The 18,265-nt window shown below is 50.8% G+C and overlaps 1 protein-coding gene across 6 annotated transcripts in view; it reads right to left on the reverse strand.

Moving 5' to 3' along the window:
* Positions 1 to 3,423: 3,423 nt before the first annotated feature.
* The window catches only part of GSG1L (GSG1 like), a 274,733-nt gene continuing 259,891 nt past the window's right edge, over positions 3,424 to 18,265 (reverse strand). For all 6 annotated transcript variants that reach the window (XM_074026828.1, XM_045383081.3, XM_045383082.3 and 3 more), the window contains one exon: positions 3,424 to 7,283. In XM_074026828.1, coding sequence (XP_073882929.1) covers positions 7,186 to 7,283 — 98 coding nt within the window. In that variant the 3' untranslated portion in view covers positions 3,424 to 7,185. The remainder of the gene's footprint in view (positions 7,284 to 18,265) is intronic.

Genomic DNA, 18,265 nt, shown 5'->3' on the forward strand with positions numbered 1-18,265 from the left:
TCTTCCCCAGAGCAACGTGGCACTACCTTGCACCCGGCGCCTCTCAAATTTCCAGGGCACCCTCCCAGCCTTGGCAGATTGGTCCACAAAGGGCACTGACCTTAGAGCAGCCAGCCCATTGGCTGAACAGAGATTAATGTCCCGATGTCCTGCCCCTCCTCCGCCAACTCTTTCCGCTTCCCTATCCATTCCCTTCCTTCCCCTGATTGGCCCCTGGGATTCTTCCTCCTTTGCCTTCTCTCGCTGGGTTCATCCCGCTTGCAGCTCCCATCCCCAACACACGCCCCCTAGAAGTTCCCAGGAGGGCCGGGAAGAAGGGGTAAGAGTGGGTGCACCCGGCTGGGCGTGTTGCACCCAATCACCAGCTTGGCCCTATCACAGAGCTTCTACCATGCAGAGGCCCCTCCCACTCCCCCTGGAGTCCCAGGACCCCTCATTACCCTGGGTCCCGGCTAATCCTGGCAGCTGCCCACTCCCCTGCCAGGCCTGTGGCCATCAGCCTGGCCCCTGGCCTCCCCTAAGGCAGAAACTCAGACAATGTCAGTCTGAGATGACATGTGGCCCAAGGAGCAATTACCAGGGTGATGTGAGCCAGGCAGTGCTGGGGACAGGGCAGGGGCCCTGCACAGCGATTTCCTGTCTGTCCATGCAGTAAATCCCCACACGGAGGAGACTGGTCTTTCCTCATGACTGCTGGTCCCAGGCTGGGCTGAGTTTGTCTCAGTCCCACGGCAGCTAGACCTGGGGCGGGCACAATCACTCAGTGCTCCACAGCTCAGCTCCTGGGCGAGGCTCAACTCCAGCCCTCCAATCTGGGGGCTCCAGGGCCATGTCTTCCATGTTTGGGGGCAGGGAGGGGACCCTTTTCTAATTCATCCACTCAGAGAGCAGCTTTTCCTGATTTCCACCAAGGCCTCATCCGCCCGGCAGCATCCCAGCCTGCCCAGCATCAAAGCTCCGGACAGGAGCCTGGCTCAGCTCTGTCACTCACCTCCAAGCCCCATGGGTGCCACTGATCAGACGCCCACTTCCCTCCATCCCCAGGGCCAGCGCAGCCCAAGCCACTGCCATCTCCCAGCAGAACCCTGCTGCGGCCCCCCTCCGGTCACCCTGCCTCTGTCCTGCACCCCATCTCTCAGGCCTGCCCCACACAGCCAGAAGAAACCTCCCAAAATGCAGAGCCCATTTTAAAACCCTCTGCCTTTTAAAACCCTCCTATCAATCAGTGTCTCCGGTGGCCTTCAAGATGAAGATGACGGTCAAACTCCTCGCCACAACCCCCAAAGCCCCACAGTCTCTGACCCCGGCAGACCCCATGTCCTCGCCCCGAGCTCCAAGCACTCTGTGCTGTCATACAGTGCTGCACACGGCCACATGGTGCTCACGGTGCTCCTCCAACCCCAGGGCCTTTGCACCTGCGGTTCCTCCCACCTACCCTGCGCCTTCTGCCTCCTTTTTCTCCCTTCATTCCATGTTGCAACGGTCCTTCCGAGAGGCCCTCCCTCATCCTGTGGTCTAAATCACATCTCTCCTTGGTTCACCTACATAACACCTCTCACTATATAAAGTGATCGTTTTCTTATTTAAGAGTGTGTGTGTGTGTGCATGCGCGCTTGTGTGAGAGAGAGAGAGAGAGATGGAGCCTTGCTCTGTTGCCCAGGCTGGAGGGCAGTGGTGTGATCTCAGCTCACGGCAACCTCTGCCCCCTTGGTTCAAGCAATTATCCTGCCTCAGCCTCCCGAGTAGCTGGGATTATAGGTGTGTGCTACCACACCCGGCTCATTTTTGCATTTTTAGTAGAGACAGAGTTTCGCCTTGTTGGCCAGGCTGGTCTCGAACCCCTGACCTCAAGTGATCTGCCTGCCTTGGCCTCCCAAAGTGCTGGGATTACAGGCATGAGCTGTAATGCACCTGGCCTATTGAGAATTATTAATAATCTAGCCTCCATGAGGGTGAAGATAGTGTCTGTCGTTCTTGTTCACCATGGCCACTCCAGGGTACAGCTCTGTTTCTGTACACAGAAGTCCCTCCATAACTAGTTCTTGGATAAATGAGGCACATAGCAGGTCTGCGGTGGCCTCAGGATTTGAACCCAGGCCTGTCTAAATGCACAGCTTCGGGGGCTTTCTTCCATCCTCACGTCCTCCCAGGCAGGGACTTGGCACCCTTGCTGCAGCGGCTCTTCCCAGGGGATGATCCTCCCGCCGCGTGCCTCGTCGTTAGGCCCGGCTGCCGCAGATGAATCTCCATGAATCAAGCTGACATTTCCATTACCCGAGGGAGACGAGTGTGTGGCCGGGATGGCTGGCTTTGGCGGGGGTGGCAGGGATGAGTGCCCGTCACAGCCACCAGCCGAAGAGGAAAGGCAGCCCAGTTACTCACGGAGGCCCAGGCCTGCCCATCAGCCCTTGGCCAGAGAAGGGACTGTGGCCTCATGGGTCCTCTGCAGCTGGGGAGAGGGGGTGACATGGGCCAACAAGCAACAAGAGAAGCACGGAGCATGTGCAGACACAGGTGTGTGCCCAGGGCCGTCCGTGTATCATGAGCATGTTTGTTCAGCATCAGCACACATGTGGCATTTCATCCAGGGCCGGCAAAGCACACATGAGTGTGTGTGCACAAGGTCGACAGAACACATGGTGCGGATGAGCAGTAGACACGCAGTTAGCACCTAGGTACATACAAGGTGCTGACTCACACTTGAGCAATATCAATGTGTATGTGTATGTAGGGGGGTGAGGGTAGGGTCAGCTCTTTAAGCCAGTCAGTCTCTGATGATCATGGGTCTGTGTGACTGGGCCATGGTAAGGTTGGCATGTACACACGAGCCCAGGGCGTGTGGATGCAGAGACACGGGACACAGGTGCCCAGGGCACAACGAGGTTGTGTAAGCACTTTGGGCTGTGGGTCACGCCGATATATATGGGTGTCAAGACCAAAGACACACACACAGCCATTCCCTCCATGGTCGGAGCCTGTCTGCTCAGTGCAGCGCAGGGGAGGGGTAGCTGGGAAAGCTGTCTGCGGAGGTCGGGGAGGGGCCTTTTCTTTCCCATCCAGGCCTCTGGGTGCTCAACCAGGCACCCCCTGCCTTCAAACTGGATGGTGACTCCCACCTTCCACATTCAGGCAGACGCTGGTATTCACTCCCTGCATAAAGAAAATTCTCATACGAACTCAGAGTAAACCCACTGGGAGTACTCACCCAGCCTGCCTAGAAGTGCTTCCTCTTATCTAACCAGCAGCTTTCTTGCTGCAGTCTCCATGAGACTGACAGACAGCTGGTTCTCAGCCCCTGCCCAGGAGGTGCCCAGAAGGAGACCAGAGGATTTGAAGCTCAGTGGCCCTGGGAGCCTCCGATCTCTCTCCCTTGCCCCATGACAATGGCTGTCGCTCGAGCTGTCCACATATCATAACCACATACGACTTGCACAATTGTTTATTTAATAGTTTTCTTTAAGCCAACTCTTTTTTTCTTTTTACTTAAATGCCTATTTTGGTTTCATCCTAAGCAGTAACGTCTGTGAAATCATAGCACTGACGTGCCCACTGTACATTTTTTTTCTAATACACATTGACATAAACACAACTATTAAAATAGATTAAAATTTTGCCCATATGTCAACTAAAACCATCTTCTGGACCTTCTGTGGTCCACTCGCCAACTTCAGAAGGACCCCGGGTGAGAATAAGAGCTCCGAGATGCCTGGTGGCCAGGGCTAGATCCCTGCTGGATCTGTCCCTGTCCAGCCCCATATGTGGCAGTGACCCTCTCTCGCATGAGGCCAAAGCCCAAACTCCTTGTTCTGACATTCAAGGCCTTAGTAGAGCTGGACCATAATTGCTCTCCCAGGCCCATTTCCAGCCCCGCCTTAAGCCGCACCTAGTAGGTCATTAATATTTACTGAATGAATGGAAAGTGAATTAACAAATTGTTCGCTTGATGAATCAATGGGTGAGTGAATGAGCACAAACCTCCAACTGGGTGTGCCCTGAGCCCCTGAGACTCAAGACATCTGAACCATGAAGTCTCCATCTTCCCTGTTCCCCGAGCTGACCCTGTAACCTGAGAGTCATCACCAACTTTCCTTTCCTCCCACCTCAGTCCATTCCCTCCTAATTGGTTCCTGAATCTGCCTGCATGGTCCCCTCCCCAGGGCCACTTTCCTAAGCCAGCCCACTTTCTTCTCTTTCTTGAGTGTAGCAGGGATGAGGAAGGGAGAGGCGTCTCCCACATCTATTCTCTGCCCATAACTGCAGTGATCTCCCTCAAATGTACACCCAGGCGCATCCCAGACTGCTGAAAGCATCCCACTGCCCACTACCCATTGCCCCAGGATAAACTCTAAGCTCCCTAACAAGGTTTCTAGTCCCTCCTGACCTGGTTCCACTGCCCTCTGATGCCTAATTTCCCACCACTGCCTCCTGACCTCCCTGCTCTCCACACCTGCCATCGGACTATTTTAAAGTCCTCTACTGTACTTTCTTTCCCTGCTATACGCTTGCCTGCCTGATGCCCGGACAATCTTCATGTCTTGGTTTAAACATCATTTTCTCAAAGGAGCCTCCCTAGACCACAGCTCCCACAGCCTTGACTTCCCCTTGTTGTCCTGTTAGTAAACACCCACAAAGTGTTTACATGTGCCAGGCTCTGGTCTAGACACTTCAAATATGTTAACTCATTTAATTTGCACAACAGCTTGAAGAGGTAGGTATAATGATTATCCGGATTTAATGAATGAGGAAGCAGGCACAGAAAGGTCAAATAACTTGCCCAAGGTCACAAGTGGAGAAGGTGGAATCTGAACCCAGGCTCATGACGCCCTCTCTGGATGCTCCAGCATCCTACCTCAAGTGCCTACCACAGTGCTTGGCACATAGTAGGGACACAGTGAACTATATCAGTGAATAGATGGATGCACAGCTGGATGGCTGAGTAATGAGGATGGGTGATGCATGGAAGGAGGATGGATGGATGTCTGATACAAGGAAGGATGACAAGTAATCAATAGATGATGGATAGATAGATGAATGGATAGATGAATGGATGGATAATTGATGAATAATGGATAGATGAAGGAATGGATGGGTGATGGATAGGTGTATGGATAATGGATGGATAGATGATGAACAGATGGAGAAATGGATAAAGAATAAATGGATAATGCAGGAATGGATAATGGATGGATAATGGATGGATGGATGGTTGATGAATAATGGACAGATGGAGGGATGAATGGATGAGTGGACGATGGATAATGGATAGATAGAGGGATGGTGGCTGATGAATGATGGATAAAGGATGGATGGATGATGGATAGATGGATGAATCGATAGATAATGCATGGAAAGATGATGGATGATGGATGGAAGGATAAACAATGGATAAATGAAGAAATACATAATGGTTGGATGGATAAGGGATGAATGGATGATGGATAGATGGAGGAATGGATAATGGATAAATAGCTAATGAACGGGTGGATGGATGATGAATGGATGGGGGAAAGGATAGACAATGAATGGATAGATGGTAGATGGATGGATGGATGATGGATAGATAACTGATGAATAGGTGGGTGGGTGATGAATGGATGGATGAATGGATAGATAACAGATGGATAGATGATGGATGGATGGATGGGTGGATGGATGAAGGATGGATGGATGGATGATGAATGATGGATGGATGATGAACAATGGATGGATAATAGATAATGAGTGGGTGGGTAATAGGTGGATGAATGATGATGGAGGGATGAATGATAAATGGATGAATGAATAATGAACAATGGCTGGATGATGGATAGATGGATGGATAGACGATGGATAGCTGATGAATGACTGGATGGATGGCAAATGGATGGATGAATGGATAGATGATGGATGGATGGATGGAAGGATGGATGAATGACAGATGGATGAGTGGAAAGATGAATTATGAAGGATGCATGGATGGATATTAGATGATGAATGGGTGGATAATAGATGGATGAATGATAGATGGAGGAACAAATGATGAATGGATGGATGGATAATGGATAATGGTTGGACGAGTGATGGAGGATGGATGGATGGATGGATGGATGGATGGATGGATAAAGGAGAAGAATGTATTCTACTTGGGGGAAAGCTCTAGAAATTCTTCTGGGAAGGAATAAGGCCTCTTGGGAAATGACTGAACTTGGAGTCAGGAGTCCTGATTCAAACCCCACCTCTGCCATTTGCTAGCTCTGTAATCTCAGGCAAGTGACTTCATCTCTGTGACCCTAATTTCCCTCCTCTTTATAGTAGGAATCTGTTTCTCCAGGCATCTAAGCCCTGGGATTTTCTGTAAAGGTGGTGCCAGGCACAGGGTAAAGGCTCCTCAGGGTCAGGGTGGTGTGATGTCGCTGAGCTCTGAAAAGAAATGTGGCTTCTTCACCCTCTCTGCTTAGGGCTTGGGTTTGGGGGCCCATTTCTTGCTTGCCCCACGTCTCTTGCTTGCCTGGCCCCTGCCTTGCCGTTTCTCTGGAATCCAAGGCAGCCCTGCCAGCCTGTTTCCAGCCTGGGCTCTGCGCTCCCTCCCTGCCATCCTTCAGTGTCTGGCCCTGGCCTCTGCACAGTCTTTGCTGTCACCTTCAGCCTCCTTGAGGAGTCATGGGGTGGGGCAATGACGGGGCAGCCACAGCCCAGAGAGCAACTGGCCTCCATAAACCGCAAGAAAACAAGTTCAACAAGCATTTATTGAGCCCCTGCTGTGTGCCTGCTGTGTGACACCGCTGCGGTGCCTGCACCACTGCCCCCTCCTTCAGGAAGCCACTCTCTGCCCCCCACAGGGCTCTGCCCCTCTAGGCACCTGACTGGCTTGTGGGTGCCAGTCATTCAGTGGCCAGTGGCCATGTGTCTTCTGGCATCGCAGCTGTGCCCAGCAGGGCTCCTCATGTGGTGATGGCAAGAGTCCGGGGCTGCTGTCCCAAAGTCATTCTGCGCAGCCCTGTGCATTCCCTTGGGCCTGCCCTGGCCCCATTTTCAAGGCCCTCGGGCCCAGGCAGTGATGGGCAGGACAGGCCTGGCATCTCCCACGCAGTCTGACTGAGTTCACGGCACACAGGCCAAGGTTCTGGGGGCACCACTCTGGAGGTCTTGCAGCAGGGGCTGGTGCCAGCGATGGCCTGAGGTCCGGGGGCCGGGTTGAGGTCTTGGTCACACCCAGTGCCCCAAGACCCAGCACTGTCGGTTCAGCTCTGGTGCTTCCTGTGCGGAGCTCCGGGGCCAGGAATCCGCCATGTGTGGCTGGTGTCCTGCCAGGAGACAAGGCGGTCAGTGCTGAAAGCCACCTTCCTCCACCCACACCCTGTCTACCCACTGCCCCCCACCCACACATCCATCACTCACCCTCATTTACTAGGCCTTCTGCCCATCATCCCATCTGTCTACCAACCCATGCCCCAACACTGCCAGCTCTCCACCCATCCCTCCCCTGTCAGCCACCCAGTCACCCACCAGTTCACCAACACACCTATGACTTAGTCATGTATCTGCCAATATTTGCTGCCATCCACTTATCAAGCCTCCAATGTGTCCACAACTCTGCTCACACCGTCTCCAACCCAGAACCCGCTCATGCACCTCACACCTGCCAACAGGTGCACCACTCCTCCAGTCACCCTCCTACCACCCAGTAACCCAACCATCCTCCTACCACCCAATAACACACCTTTACATGTACACACCTGCCTACACCTAAAACATCCCCATATCCACCCCAGGCCCACCCAACAGCCATGATAGCACCCCCTGCAGGCACGTTCACCCACCTCACATAAAGCCATGCCCCCACTCCTGCCATCTGCCCGCCCATTTTCCCTCCATCCTTCCCTTCCACCACCCACCCCTCAGCAAATCCGCACACTTATGCAGCCGTCATCCACCACCATCCTGTCATCCTGCAGCTGTCTCCCCACCTTGCCATCTGCCCACAAGCAGGCCTCCCTGAGCACCCCATTTGCCTTATATGTGTTCAGGAGCTGTTGTGGAGGGATATTAGAGGGGGAACAAGAGCAGATGTCTCCCAGGTCCCCAAGTCCTCGCTGGACCGCAGCAACTGTGTGTGTGGACATGGGTGTGCCCAAAGCTGACTCTGAGAAACTCCCTGTGCACCGAGCAGGGGGCACCTGCCATTGTCTACCATGCTTAGTGGACCGGACAAGGGGAAGGGCTGGAAAGGCTCTTCCCCTCTGCCACTCTCACTCTTTCGTGTTTTTAGCAATTCTTGGAAGATCACTCCCTTGTAATCCCTCAAGTGTCTCTTCAAAGTCTTTTTGGTGCACCAGAACCATTCCCATCTCATGCGGTGGCCTAAAATGTCCTTGTACCTCCTGCCAAATCAAATCAAGACGCAGGTTGAGTTTCGGCTCTCCAGGAAGCCCCCTCTGACATCCTCCCCCTGGCACTCAGGCATCTCCCTCATCCCAGAGCACCCATCCTCAGCTCACACTCTGCCAGTGTCACCCCCGTTAGATCCCAAGCCCAGGGGAGCAATGCCTGAGCCCAGAATGTATGCACCCCTGTGGACCAGTGGAGGTGGAGCTGGAAGGTGGGAAACTAAGGGAGAGGGCTGGTGTGGTGGAGTGGGGCTGGGAGTGAAGGGGAGAACGGAGAAAATGAACAGTTCCTGAGCATGTGTAGCTCCAGAGGTAGGTTCTGCCCATTTTACAGATGAGGGAGCCGAGGCTCTGTAAAGATTAGCAGATGCTTTAGAAGTCACAGCTATGATGGAGCTGGATTGAATTACTTTCCCCCGATTCCAAATTTCAGCATTTAAAAAAATGTGTTCCCTATAATTTCATTTTCCTACTCTGATTCTCAGACATACTTGTCATACTTTAGGGTGAGACAGGCTCTTCGCAGAAAGCCCATTGAGGTTGGAATTCCTAGTGAAGCTAAGCTCCTACTTGCATGCCCTAGGGATGGAGAGCTCCTTGCTCCTTCTCCATCCTCAAAGCAGCTCTCATTATAAGGAGAGTCTTTCTAATAACAAGGCTTCATGACAAGAGTCAAAGAGGAAGATGGTTGTGTCCATAGCTGGGGTGGGGAGTAATTTTTTTGGCTTTCATTTTTTTTCTTTCTGCTTTTAATATTCTTTAGTGTTAGTGTTTTGCAAGTTTTACTATATTTATTAAGGAGTGGGAAACATTTTGCAAACATTTTGGAATCGTTTGGCTTCAGAAAAACACATTTGTTTTGGCCTCAGTCATGGAAACCATTGCATACTTTGGAAGTGTTGGCTGCCAAGATAGAGGTGTTTGGTTTTTTTTTGTTGTTGTTGTTTTTGTTTGTTTGTTTTATTTTTTAATCTAGAAGCAAATATTTGGTGCACGGAAAGGTACGATTGTTTTTCTAAATGAGCATTTAGGCATAATTTCAACTGCTTGCACAGTGGCCGAAAACCAGAGCCGTGGAGAGATCATCAGAACAGAAAGAAAGTGAGAGTGTATTTTTCAAGGAAAAGGAAAGGCCACAATCCCTGTCCTTCCCTGAGTTAAAATCAGGCTCTCTGTCCCCTGGATGCAGAGGGCAAGATGCTGAGGACTGGGGCCCTCCTCCCTTTCTCTGGCTACCCAAGAGGCATTTGGGGCTCAGAGTCATTTACAGTGTGTGTGTAAAGAGGGGAATGCCCCAGCAGCCCACCAGGGCCCCCCACCCATTTCCCTTCTCTCCCGGGCCTTGTGTTGTAGATTAGGAATCTCAACTCAAAATGTCTTATGGGCCCAAGCAGACAATGTAAATGGATGAGGTGAGTCAGAGACAGTGCCAATTGTTACCATGGAGAATGTGGGCTCAGACCTTCCTAAACTGTTTTCTTTTGAGACGGGGTCTCACTCTGTCACCCAAGATGGAGCACAGCGGCGTCATCATGGCTCACTGCAGCCTCAAGCCTCTAGGTTTAAACAATCCTCTCGCCTCAGCCTTCTGAGTAGCTATGACTGAAGGTGCACATCACCATCCCTGGCTAGTTATTTATTTATTTTTTGTAGAGATGGGGTCTCGCTATGTTGCACAGCCTGGTCTTGAACTCCTGACCTCAGGTGATCTTCCCACCTCAGCCTCCCAAAGCCCTGGAATTACAGGTGTGAGCCACCACGCCCAGCTGGATCTTCAAAACTTTCAAAGAAACTGAAAACGTGGATCTCAGAACAAAACCTCCTGGCTTTTAAATGATGACGGTTAAGGTTTCAAATGTATTTTCAACAATCTGCAGGCCAAGTAGCATCTCTCAGGCTGCACTCAGCCCACGAGAGGCTGTTCCCAGCCTGTGTCTTTGTTCCATGATTCTGTTCCATGGCTTTGCATAGGCTGATCCCTTGGGTACAAGCGCCCTTCCCTGCTCTTCTCCGGCTGTTGACTCCCTGATTTTTTCAAATGCTGCCTGCTCTGGGAAGCATTCCACGGCCCTGTAGAATGCTTCCTAGAGCAGGCAGCATTTGAAAAATGGAGGCTTTACTCCTTTCCCTGTGCCCTTCAGCAGGCTGCATAACTCTCTCCCTGAACTCGTCACTTTGTGTTGTAATAGCCAGGTCAGCATGGGTCTCCCCAACAAACCTGGGGATGGGAGGCATCTTTATGAGCAGGGCCAGCATCTGCTTCATCTTGGAGCCCTGAGATTCCAGCCCCTGGCCCAGCACAGAGCAGGTCCCAAACTGACTCTTTTTTCTTTCTTTTTAAACAAATGAAGAAACCGTGGAGGAAGAGGAGAGATTCCTGCGCTTGGGATGCACCTGCTCTACCTGCTCTGAGCTTCTGTACAGTATGAAAAATGCTTTTGCTCAAACTCTCCTCTTTTGGGTGAAGGCTCAGGTGATGGCAGGTGGCTGGGGAGACTGTCCTTTGGTCTAACAGCCAAAGGTTCAAACCCAGCCTTCACTGCGTGCAAATTGTGTGAATTTTTTTTTAAGTTGTGTGGCTTCTGACAGCAACTTCACCTCTCCGAGCCTGCAAATGGATGAAAGCTACAAAGGAGTCGGCAGGCCCAGCAGGCGCCCTGCAGAGAAGCCCTTCCCTATCCAATCTCAGACACAGATGGATGTGGAAAGAACACAGTTCTGGAAGCACTAGAAGTGGGTTGGGTTTGAGAGCCTCTCTTCACAAATGGAGAAACCAAGGCCCATGGGTGGGAAAAGATTTGTCCAAGGCCCCACTCACAGGGTGGTAGCAGGTTCTGTGGTTTCCATTTTCTGGGAACCTCCCAAGGTTAGCAGAGTGTGTGACCACAGGAGGGTCCCCAAAGATGTGATTTCTTTTCCCTTTAAAATCCGGATATCAAAACACGAGCATATTTAACATCGGATTCCTCCAGCCCTATCTCACCCATCCCTCAGTGAGGAATCACTGTCTTGAACTCTCTCTAAGCCACCAAGATCCGAGGATCAGATGTAATTGCTGAATTGAATCAAATCACATCTACCGTTCCAAAATGGATTCATTGGGTTGGAAGGGCCCTTCAAGACCAGTAATGTCAATGTCACCACAAATGCACAGATCAGGAAACTGAGGCACATAGAGGGAAACCGACTTGCTCAAGGTCTCTCTGCAGCTGGCAGAGTGAGGTTAACAGGTGGCAGATATTGGTGCTCCTGAGCCCACGGTAGCCCAGCCTGGCACAGATCAGCTGGGTACCTTTACAGGAAAGATCCTTTGGGCCAATCACCCAGCCGCTGTCCAAGGTGCTGAAAGCCTCTCTATAGGACTCACAGGTCCGCCCAGAGCCAACTGTCTGGCTACCCAACCTTGACCTCTGCCCTCCAGAAAGAAACGAAATTTGAAGAGTGGTGGAAAACAAATCGGGGATGGCGCTAAGAAATCGGGCTTTGGAAGTCTGTCAGCTAGTGACACTCTCATCGCTCTTGTGTTGCCCAGAATGTCACCACCTCAGCAGGGCACCCTGACTGCCTCTCCGGCTCCACGAATCTGTACCATGAGAGGACTTCAGAGGTGCCATCATATATGGGAATATCTGCTTACTGGTTTTCTCTTCAACTTGCCTTTGAGGCATGTGTCACAGGAGGACAAAGGCCAGCGTTGCTTTCCCTCACAGCTGCATCCCTGCACCAGCACAGTCCCAGGCAGTGTTGAAAGCATGTGTCTGCAGAATGAGTGAACAGTGGAGGGCTCAGGAGGAAGGGCAGGCTTGAGTGGGACGGACCCGTACGGAGGGAAGTTTGTGTCTTCTGATCTACCTCGGGCAGGTTGTTTTAGGAGATTGAATGGGGGCCATCTATCTCTTCACTGGGGTCATCTTCAGGGATTCCACGTTTCTGAGCCATGACATTCTCTTTGTCTTTTTCTCACCCTTGGGATCAGACAGAGCCCACTGTAGCTGCCACCTCTTCCCAGGGCCCCTGATGCCTCAGTCCTTTATTAGACATGTGCTTGGCATGTACTGTGTGTCAGCCTCCACATTGGCTACTGGGTTTACAGACGTGAGTGAGATGCAGCCCTGCCCCTGGGTGCTCACAGGCACACATATGAAGAGACGACAAGACCAGACATGCCTCCCACTCCTGCTGTGTGTCAGGAACCATTCAATGTGCTTCCTGTCTATGGACTCATTTAATCCTCAAAAAGTACGAGTTAGGGGCCATTACTATCCCCATTTTCCAGGTGAGGAAACCAAGGTCCAGATAAATTAAGTCATTTTTTTAAGGTCTCACTGCTGGGATTTGAAGCCAGCCAGCTTCACTCCAAAAGTTGGGCTCTCATCAACAGATGATTGGATTTAAAACTATGCAGCCATTTAAAAACAACGAAATCCGCTGGGCGCAGTGGCCATGCCTGTGATTCCAGCACTTTGGGAGGCTGAGGCAGGTGGATCAATTGAGGTCAGGAGTTCGAGACCAGCCTGGTCAACATGGTGAAACCCTGTCTCTACTAAAAATACATAAATTAGCTGGGTGTGGTGATAGGTGCCTGTAATTCCAGCTACTTGGGAGGCTGAGGCAGGAGAATTGTTTGCACTCGAGAGGCAGAGATTGCAGTGAACCGAGATGGCACTATTGCACTCCAGCCTGAGTGGCAAGAGCAAAACTCCATCTCAAAAAAAAAAAAAAAAAAAAAAAAAAAAAGAGGGAGAGAGAGAGAATGAAATCATGTCTTTTGTAGAACATGGATAGAGCTGGAGGCCAACTCTTAAGTGAAATAACTCAGACGCAGAAAACCAAGTATCACATGTTCTTATTTGTAAGTAGGAGCTAAACAACAGGCACATACGGCCTTAGAGAGGGAAATAACAGACACTGGGGGCTCCACAGCGGGAGGATGGGAGTGGGGTAATGGCTGAAAAATTACCTACGGGGTACATTGTTCACTGTTCAGGTGACAGATACATCAGAAGCCCAACCTGAGCATTATACAATACATCCATGTAACAAACCTGCACCTGTACCCCTGAATCTATAACAATTAAAAAAAATTAAAAACACAAAGATTGGGCTCATAACCATTATAAAAATTTGGCTCACAGACAAACACCAGGAGGGTGAAAGGCGGAGACAAATGTGTCCCCCTCTGCCAGGAGCTGCAGAAGGGGCTGGGGGCCATTCCCAGACAGTTGAGCTAGACTTCAAAAGCACTTGCAAAAGCTCCCAATTCCGCCGGTAGAGTTGGTTTTCCACCCAGTGGAGGAAGGGAGCAGAGCATTTCATGCAGAAAGAACAGGGTGTGAAACAGGTCCTTGGCAGGCGGATGAGGTTCTTCAGGAAGTGTGAAAAACCTAGCAATGTTGTGGTTTCAGGGAGGCAGGTGGACGGGTTTGGCCTGAAAGCAGAGCACACAGGGATGAAGGGGTAAGGCATGGAGCATCGCAGCTGCAGAAGTTGCTGGGTGGCAGGTGTGGAAGACCCAGCAGGGCCCCCTAAACCCCTGCACCCCAGGGTTTTCTGCCTTATCATGACACTTCTCAGCTACAGATTCCTTGCCTACCCCACACTGAGGAACTGGGCTCTTGAGGGCAGTCTATTTTGACACCTGCCCCAAGTGTTTCTTAGGGTTAGGCACGGTTGTGGTACCACTGCCTTGGACAGAAGTGGGCATAAAGTAGAAGAACCATGTCATAGCTTTAGCTTGGAATCAGACAGGCTTGGGACCCCAAGGTCACAAGCTTGTCCCCAAAGGACAAGTGACTTTGCCTCTCAGAACCCAAGTATTTTCTCTTGCAAAATAGAAATACTACTCACAGCACACACCTCCTGAGGACTAAGTGAGCTAAATCATGCACCAGAAACATACTGATGACCTACTGTGTGCTAGGCCCTGGGGATGTCACAGTGAATGCAGCAACAAAGTCTCTGTGCTCGTGACATTTCCATTTCACTGAGGAGAGGCTGGAAATAAACAAGGGAGCAGGCCGGGTGTGGTGCCTCATGCCTGTAATCCCAGCACTTTGAGAGGCTGAAGAGGGAGGATTGATGGAGGCCAGGAGTTCGAGACTGGCCTGGGCAACATAGCAAGACTCCATCTCTACCAAAAAAAAAAATTTAACTGGGCATGATGGCTCACAACTGTAATCTCATCACTTTGGGAGTCCAAGGCAGGAGGATTATTACTTGAAGCCAGGAGTTCAAGACCAGCCTGAGAAACATAGCAAGACCCCATCTCTACAAAAAAAAAAAAAAAAAAAAAAAAATTGGAAACATAAAAAAAATTACCCAGGTATGGTGTCATGTGCCTGCAATCCCAGCTACTCAGGAGGCTGAGGTGGGAGGATCCCTTGAGCCCAGGATATCAAGGCTGCAGTGAACTATAATCACACCACTGCACTCCAGCCTGGGTGACAGAGCACAACCTTATCTCTAAAAAAACAAAACAAAACAACAAAACAGAAAAACAAGTAAGCAAAGAAAGGCTCAGAGAGGGACAAGTGACAGAAAGAAAAATGATGATTCAGGAGGGGAAGGCGAGAGAAGGCCTTGTGGGAACGTGTGAAGGGGGTGGGCACCGAGCCAGATCCCCACTAGAGCTACTGTCATAGGAGGTTTCAGAGCTAGGAAGGACTGGGGAAGACATGATCAAGTTTGTCTTCAGAGGATGGATTGTAAAGGAGTTGGCCCTAGAAGCAGCAATTTCCATCTAGAAGTTGCTGAATAGCCCAAGCAAGCGACAAAATGCAGACTGGCTTCTGACAAGAGCTTCAAAGGGACAGATATTGGCGGAGGGTTGAGGACAACTCTGAATTTGGCCTGTGGATCAGCAGCATCAGCATCGTGGAGAACTCAGAGCTGCAGAACCCTGGGTCCCCCGCCAGACCTCCTGAATCAGAAATTCTGAGGGAGGGGCCCTGCAGTCCACCCTTTAACAAGTCCTCCATATGGCTCTGATGCTCCTGTTGGCTTGGATCTCTCGACCCCCAATGCTGAGGTCTCAGATGTCTCCAAGCTGCGTGCCCATCTGCGCTCCCAGCAAATTGACATTGATATTTATTTCAGAAATACTGTCTGTTTCCATTTTAATAAAGGAAGCAACTTGAGCAGGACTCTATTAGATTTGATTTTGATCTAATAAAAATGCCAAGTTGCTCTGGGTCCAGAAAAATCTTTCTTGAAATTCCCTCTGCTATTTTGAGGGCAGCAGCAGTGGCAGAGACCCATCTACATGGAGCTCCCAGAAGCCACCTCCGCACCCGGCATGCGACAGGCTCTCGTGGAGCCCAGCCTTAACAGACACACCTGGCAAAATCAAAAGCTCGTCTCTGGCATTGAACTTGACAGCTGCAATCAACTGCAAACCTCAGTTGCCCCCAAAAGGAAGATGCAGACACCTGGACCATATGGCAACATCGCTTCCATCAAATGTCACATCTGATGTGCTCCTGAGCTGGCTGGTGGCACCACAAAGTCCCAAAGGCAGGTTTCAAAAGCAACTTCCTCAGGAAAAAGAATTATAGCTGAATCCATATCACAGTAGCCCCCTAAAATAGCAACTTTGGGGACAGTTAGGATAACTGGAAGTTTATGTAATTGCTAATATAAAAGTAGCTTCTCAGATAGGAGGTGGTGGGAGAAACATGGAGGTTGAAAGCCAACAATTAAGCACCTATTATGTGCCACACACTATTTTAGACTCTTGGGATATACACAAGAACAAAGCACACAGGTGCCTGTTCTCATGGCACTTGGTGGAGAGAGGCAGCAAAACAAAAACCAAGCATGCGAACATAAAGGATCATTTCAGAGAGGGACAAATGCTATGAAGAAAAGATAACTTGGTGATATGGGGCTGAGTGGGGAAGCTGGTGCAGATCAGGGAAGGCTTCTCGGAGGAAGTGGCCTTTCAGCTGACTTAAAGATGAGACGAAGTCAGCCATACCGTGATTTAGAGGGAGAGCATCCAGGCAGAGAGAACAGCAAGTGCAAGGGTCCTACAAAGGGAATGAGTTTTGCATGTTCAAGAAAGAGGAAGGTCAGGTTGGCTAGGGCAGCATGGGAGATAGGGAAGAGGGAGATGAGGTCAGGGTCCTAGGGGGTTGGGAGCCTGAGAAGGAGTGGCCTCTCCACTCTCCCAGGGTAAGGAGCAAGATCTAAACGCCAAGCTGAGTTTTATTGCCGAGTGGACCAGAGATCCCAGCAAAGCGGATTTGCCTTACAGTGTTGTAGTTTCTCTATCTCCGTAAGAAGAAGAATCCCCGCTTCTCAGGGCTGGATCAGCCATCAAATGAGATGGCAGCGAAGTGCTTAGCACAGACCTGCACACAGTAAGTGTTTAATAATGCGGGCTCCCTGACATCCCTCCTCCCCCGTTCCTCCTGCTGGCAAGTCAGCCCATCGCAGGATCTGAGCAGCTGCTTCCTGCAGAAATATTGCAAAACTCGTCCAGGCATTTCCAAAATATTTTCTTGGCTGAAAACCCACTAGCGGCTAAGAGGCCGAATTCTGAGACGGCATCATTTCCATACTCATTTGATAGACTGCTTCTCTAGACCATGAGCTCCACGAGGACCGACGCCATGTCTGGAGGTGCCCCACACCCCACATCCTCAGTACCCTGCCCAACCAATGGAGCTGCCGACTGACATCACCTAGTGGTCCAGGTGGTGAGTGATGAGGTCAGACTGGCCGGGTTCAAATCCCAGCTTTGCTACTTTCTAGCTGTGTGATATTGAGTAAGACACACTCTTAACCTCCCTGGGCCTCAGTTTCCCTGTCTGTAAAATGGGTCTGTATTTACGGTTAAATGAGTGAAAAAGTGTGAAGTCCCGAGAACATGCACAAAGGTGAGATGTTCTGATTAGATCTAGGGGACCGAGTTCTTCTTGCTGGCTGTTTGCATCATCAGATGCAGGTACCATCATGATAGCCATGGAGGTCCTGCCAAGGGGGATCACTCAGGCTAAATCCCCCTTCCTGCTTTCCCTTTCCTGCACCCCAAGTCATCCAGAGTGGGATGAGGCACCATGCACTGCTATCTTGGACCCTGCATTGACCCCATTCAAGCTCTGGCCACACAGTGCACTAATGGCTTTGGTCCGTCTCGCCAACAAGACCCGGAAGTCAGCAGCGTGCGGTAACGTGCCTTGTTCATCTCCATGCTCCCAGGAGCCAGAGGCCTCTTTAGCGATGATTTGTGGAATAAATAAAGCAGCCTGCTTCAGGATCCCTGAAGTCACAGGATCTCTCACGCGTGCCAGCATCCAGCCCACATTCCCCCAACGCCTCCCTCAGCTCTGACCACAGAGGGGGTCTCTTCTTCCTTCCACGCTGTTTGACGTGGGAGTTCCCAGCACCTCCACTTTCCCCGGGGAATGACGGCCATGCCTGCAAATGCTCAGCTTCCTGATAAAAGGCATACCTGGCGCAGGGGTTGTGGGATCTCAGGTCCTTTTCTTCCCTGAGAAGCCAGGGTTTGGAAAGTCTCTGCAGGCAGCTGACAATTTTCCGCAGCTCCTTCCCCACCAGCCTCGGTGGCTCCCCTGAACCCCCAGGAGGTTAGGCCCCTTTTGTGTCACTGTCTCTCCCTACCCTACACATTCTCCCCACATGATCTTTGCAGTCCCTGGGCTTCAACCATCCCATACTATACTGTTGCCTTTTTATTTTTTGAGACAGTCTTACTCTGTCACCCAGGCTGGAGTGCAGTGGTACAATCATAGCTCACTGCAGCCTCAAACTCCTGGGCTCAATCAATCCTCCCACTTCAGCCTCCAGAGTAGCTGAGAATACAGGTTTGCACCACCATGCCCAGCTAATTTTAACTTTTTTTTTTTTCGAGATAGGGTCTTACTATGTTGCCCAGG

Source organism: Macaca fascicularis, chromosome 20 (assembly GCF_037993035.2).
Source record: "Macaca fascicularis isolate 582-1 chromosome 20, T2T-MFA8v1.1".
In the NCBI taxonomy this organism is placed as follows: Eukaryota; Metazoa; Chordata; class Mammalia; order Primates; family Cercopithecidae; genus Macaca; species Macaca fascicularis.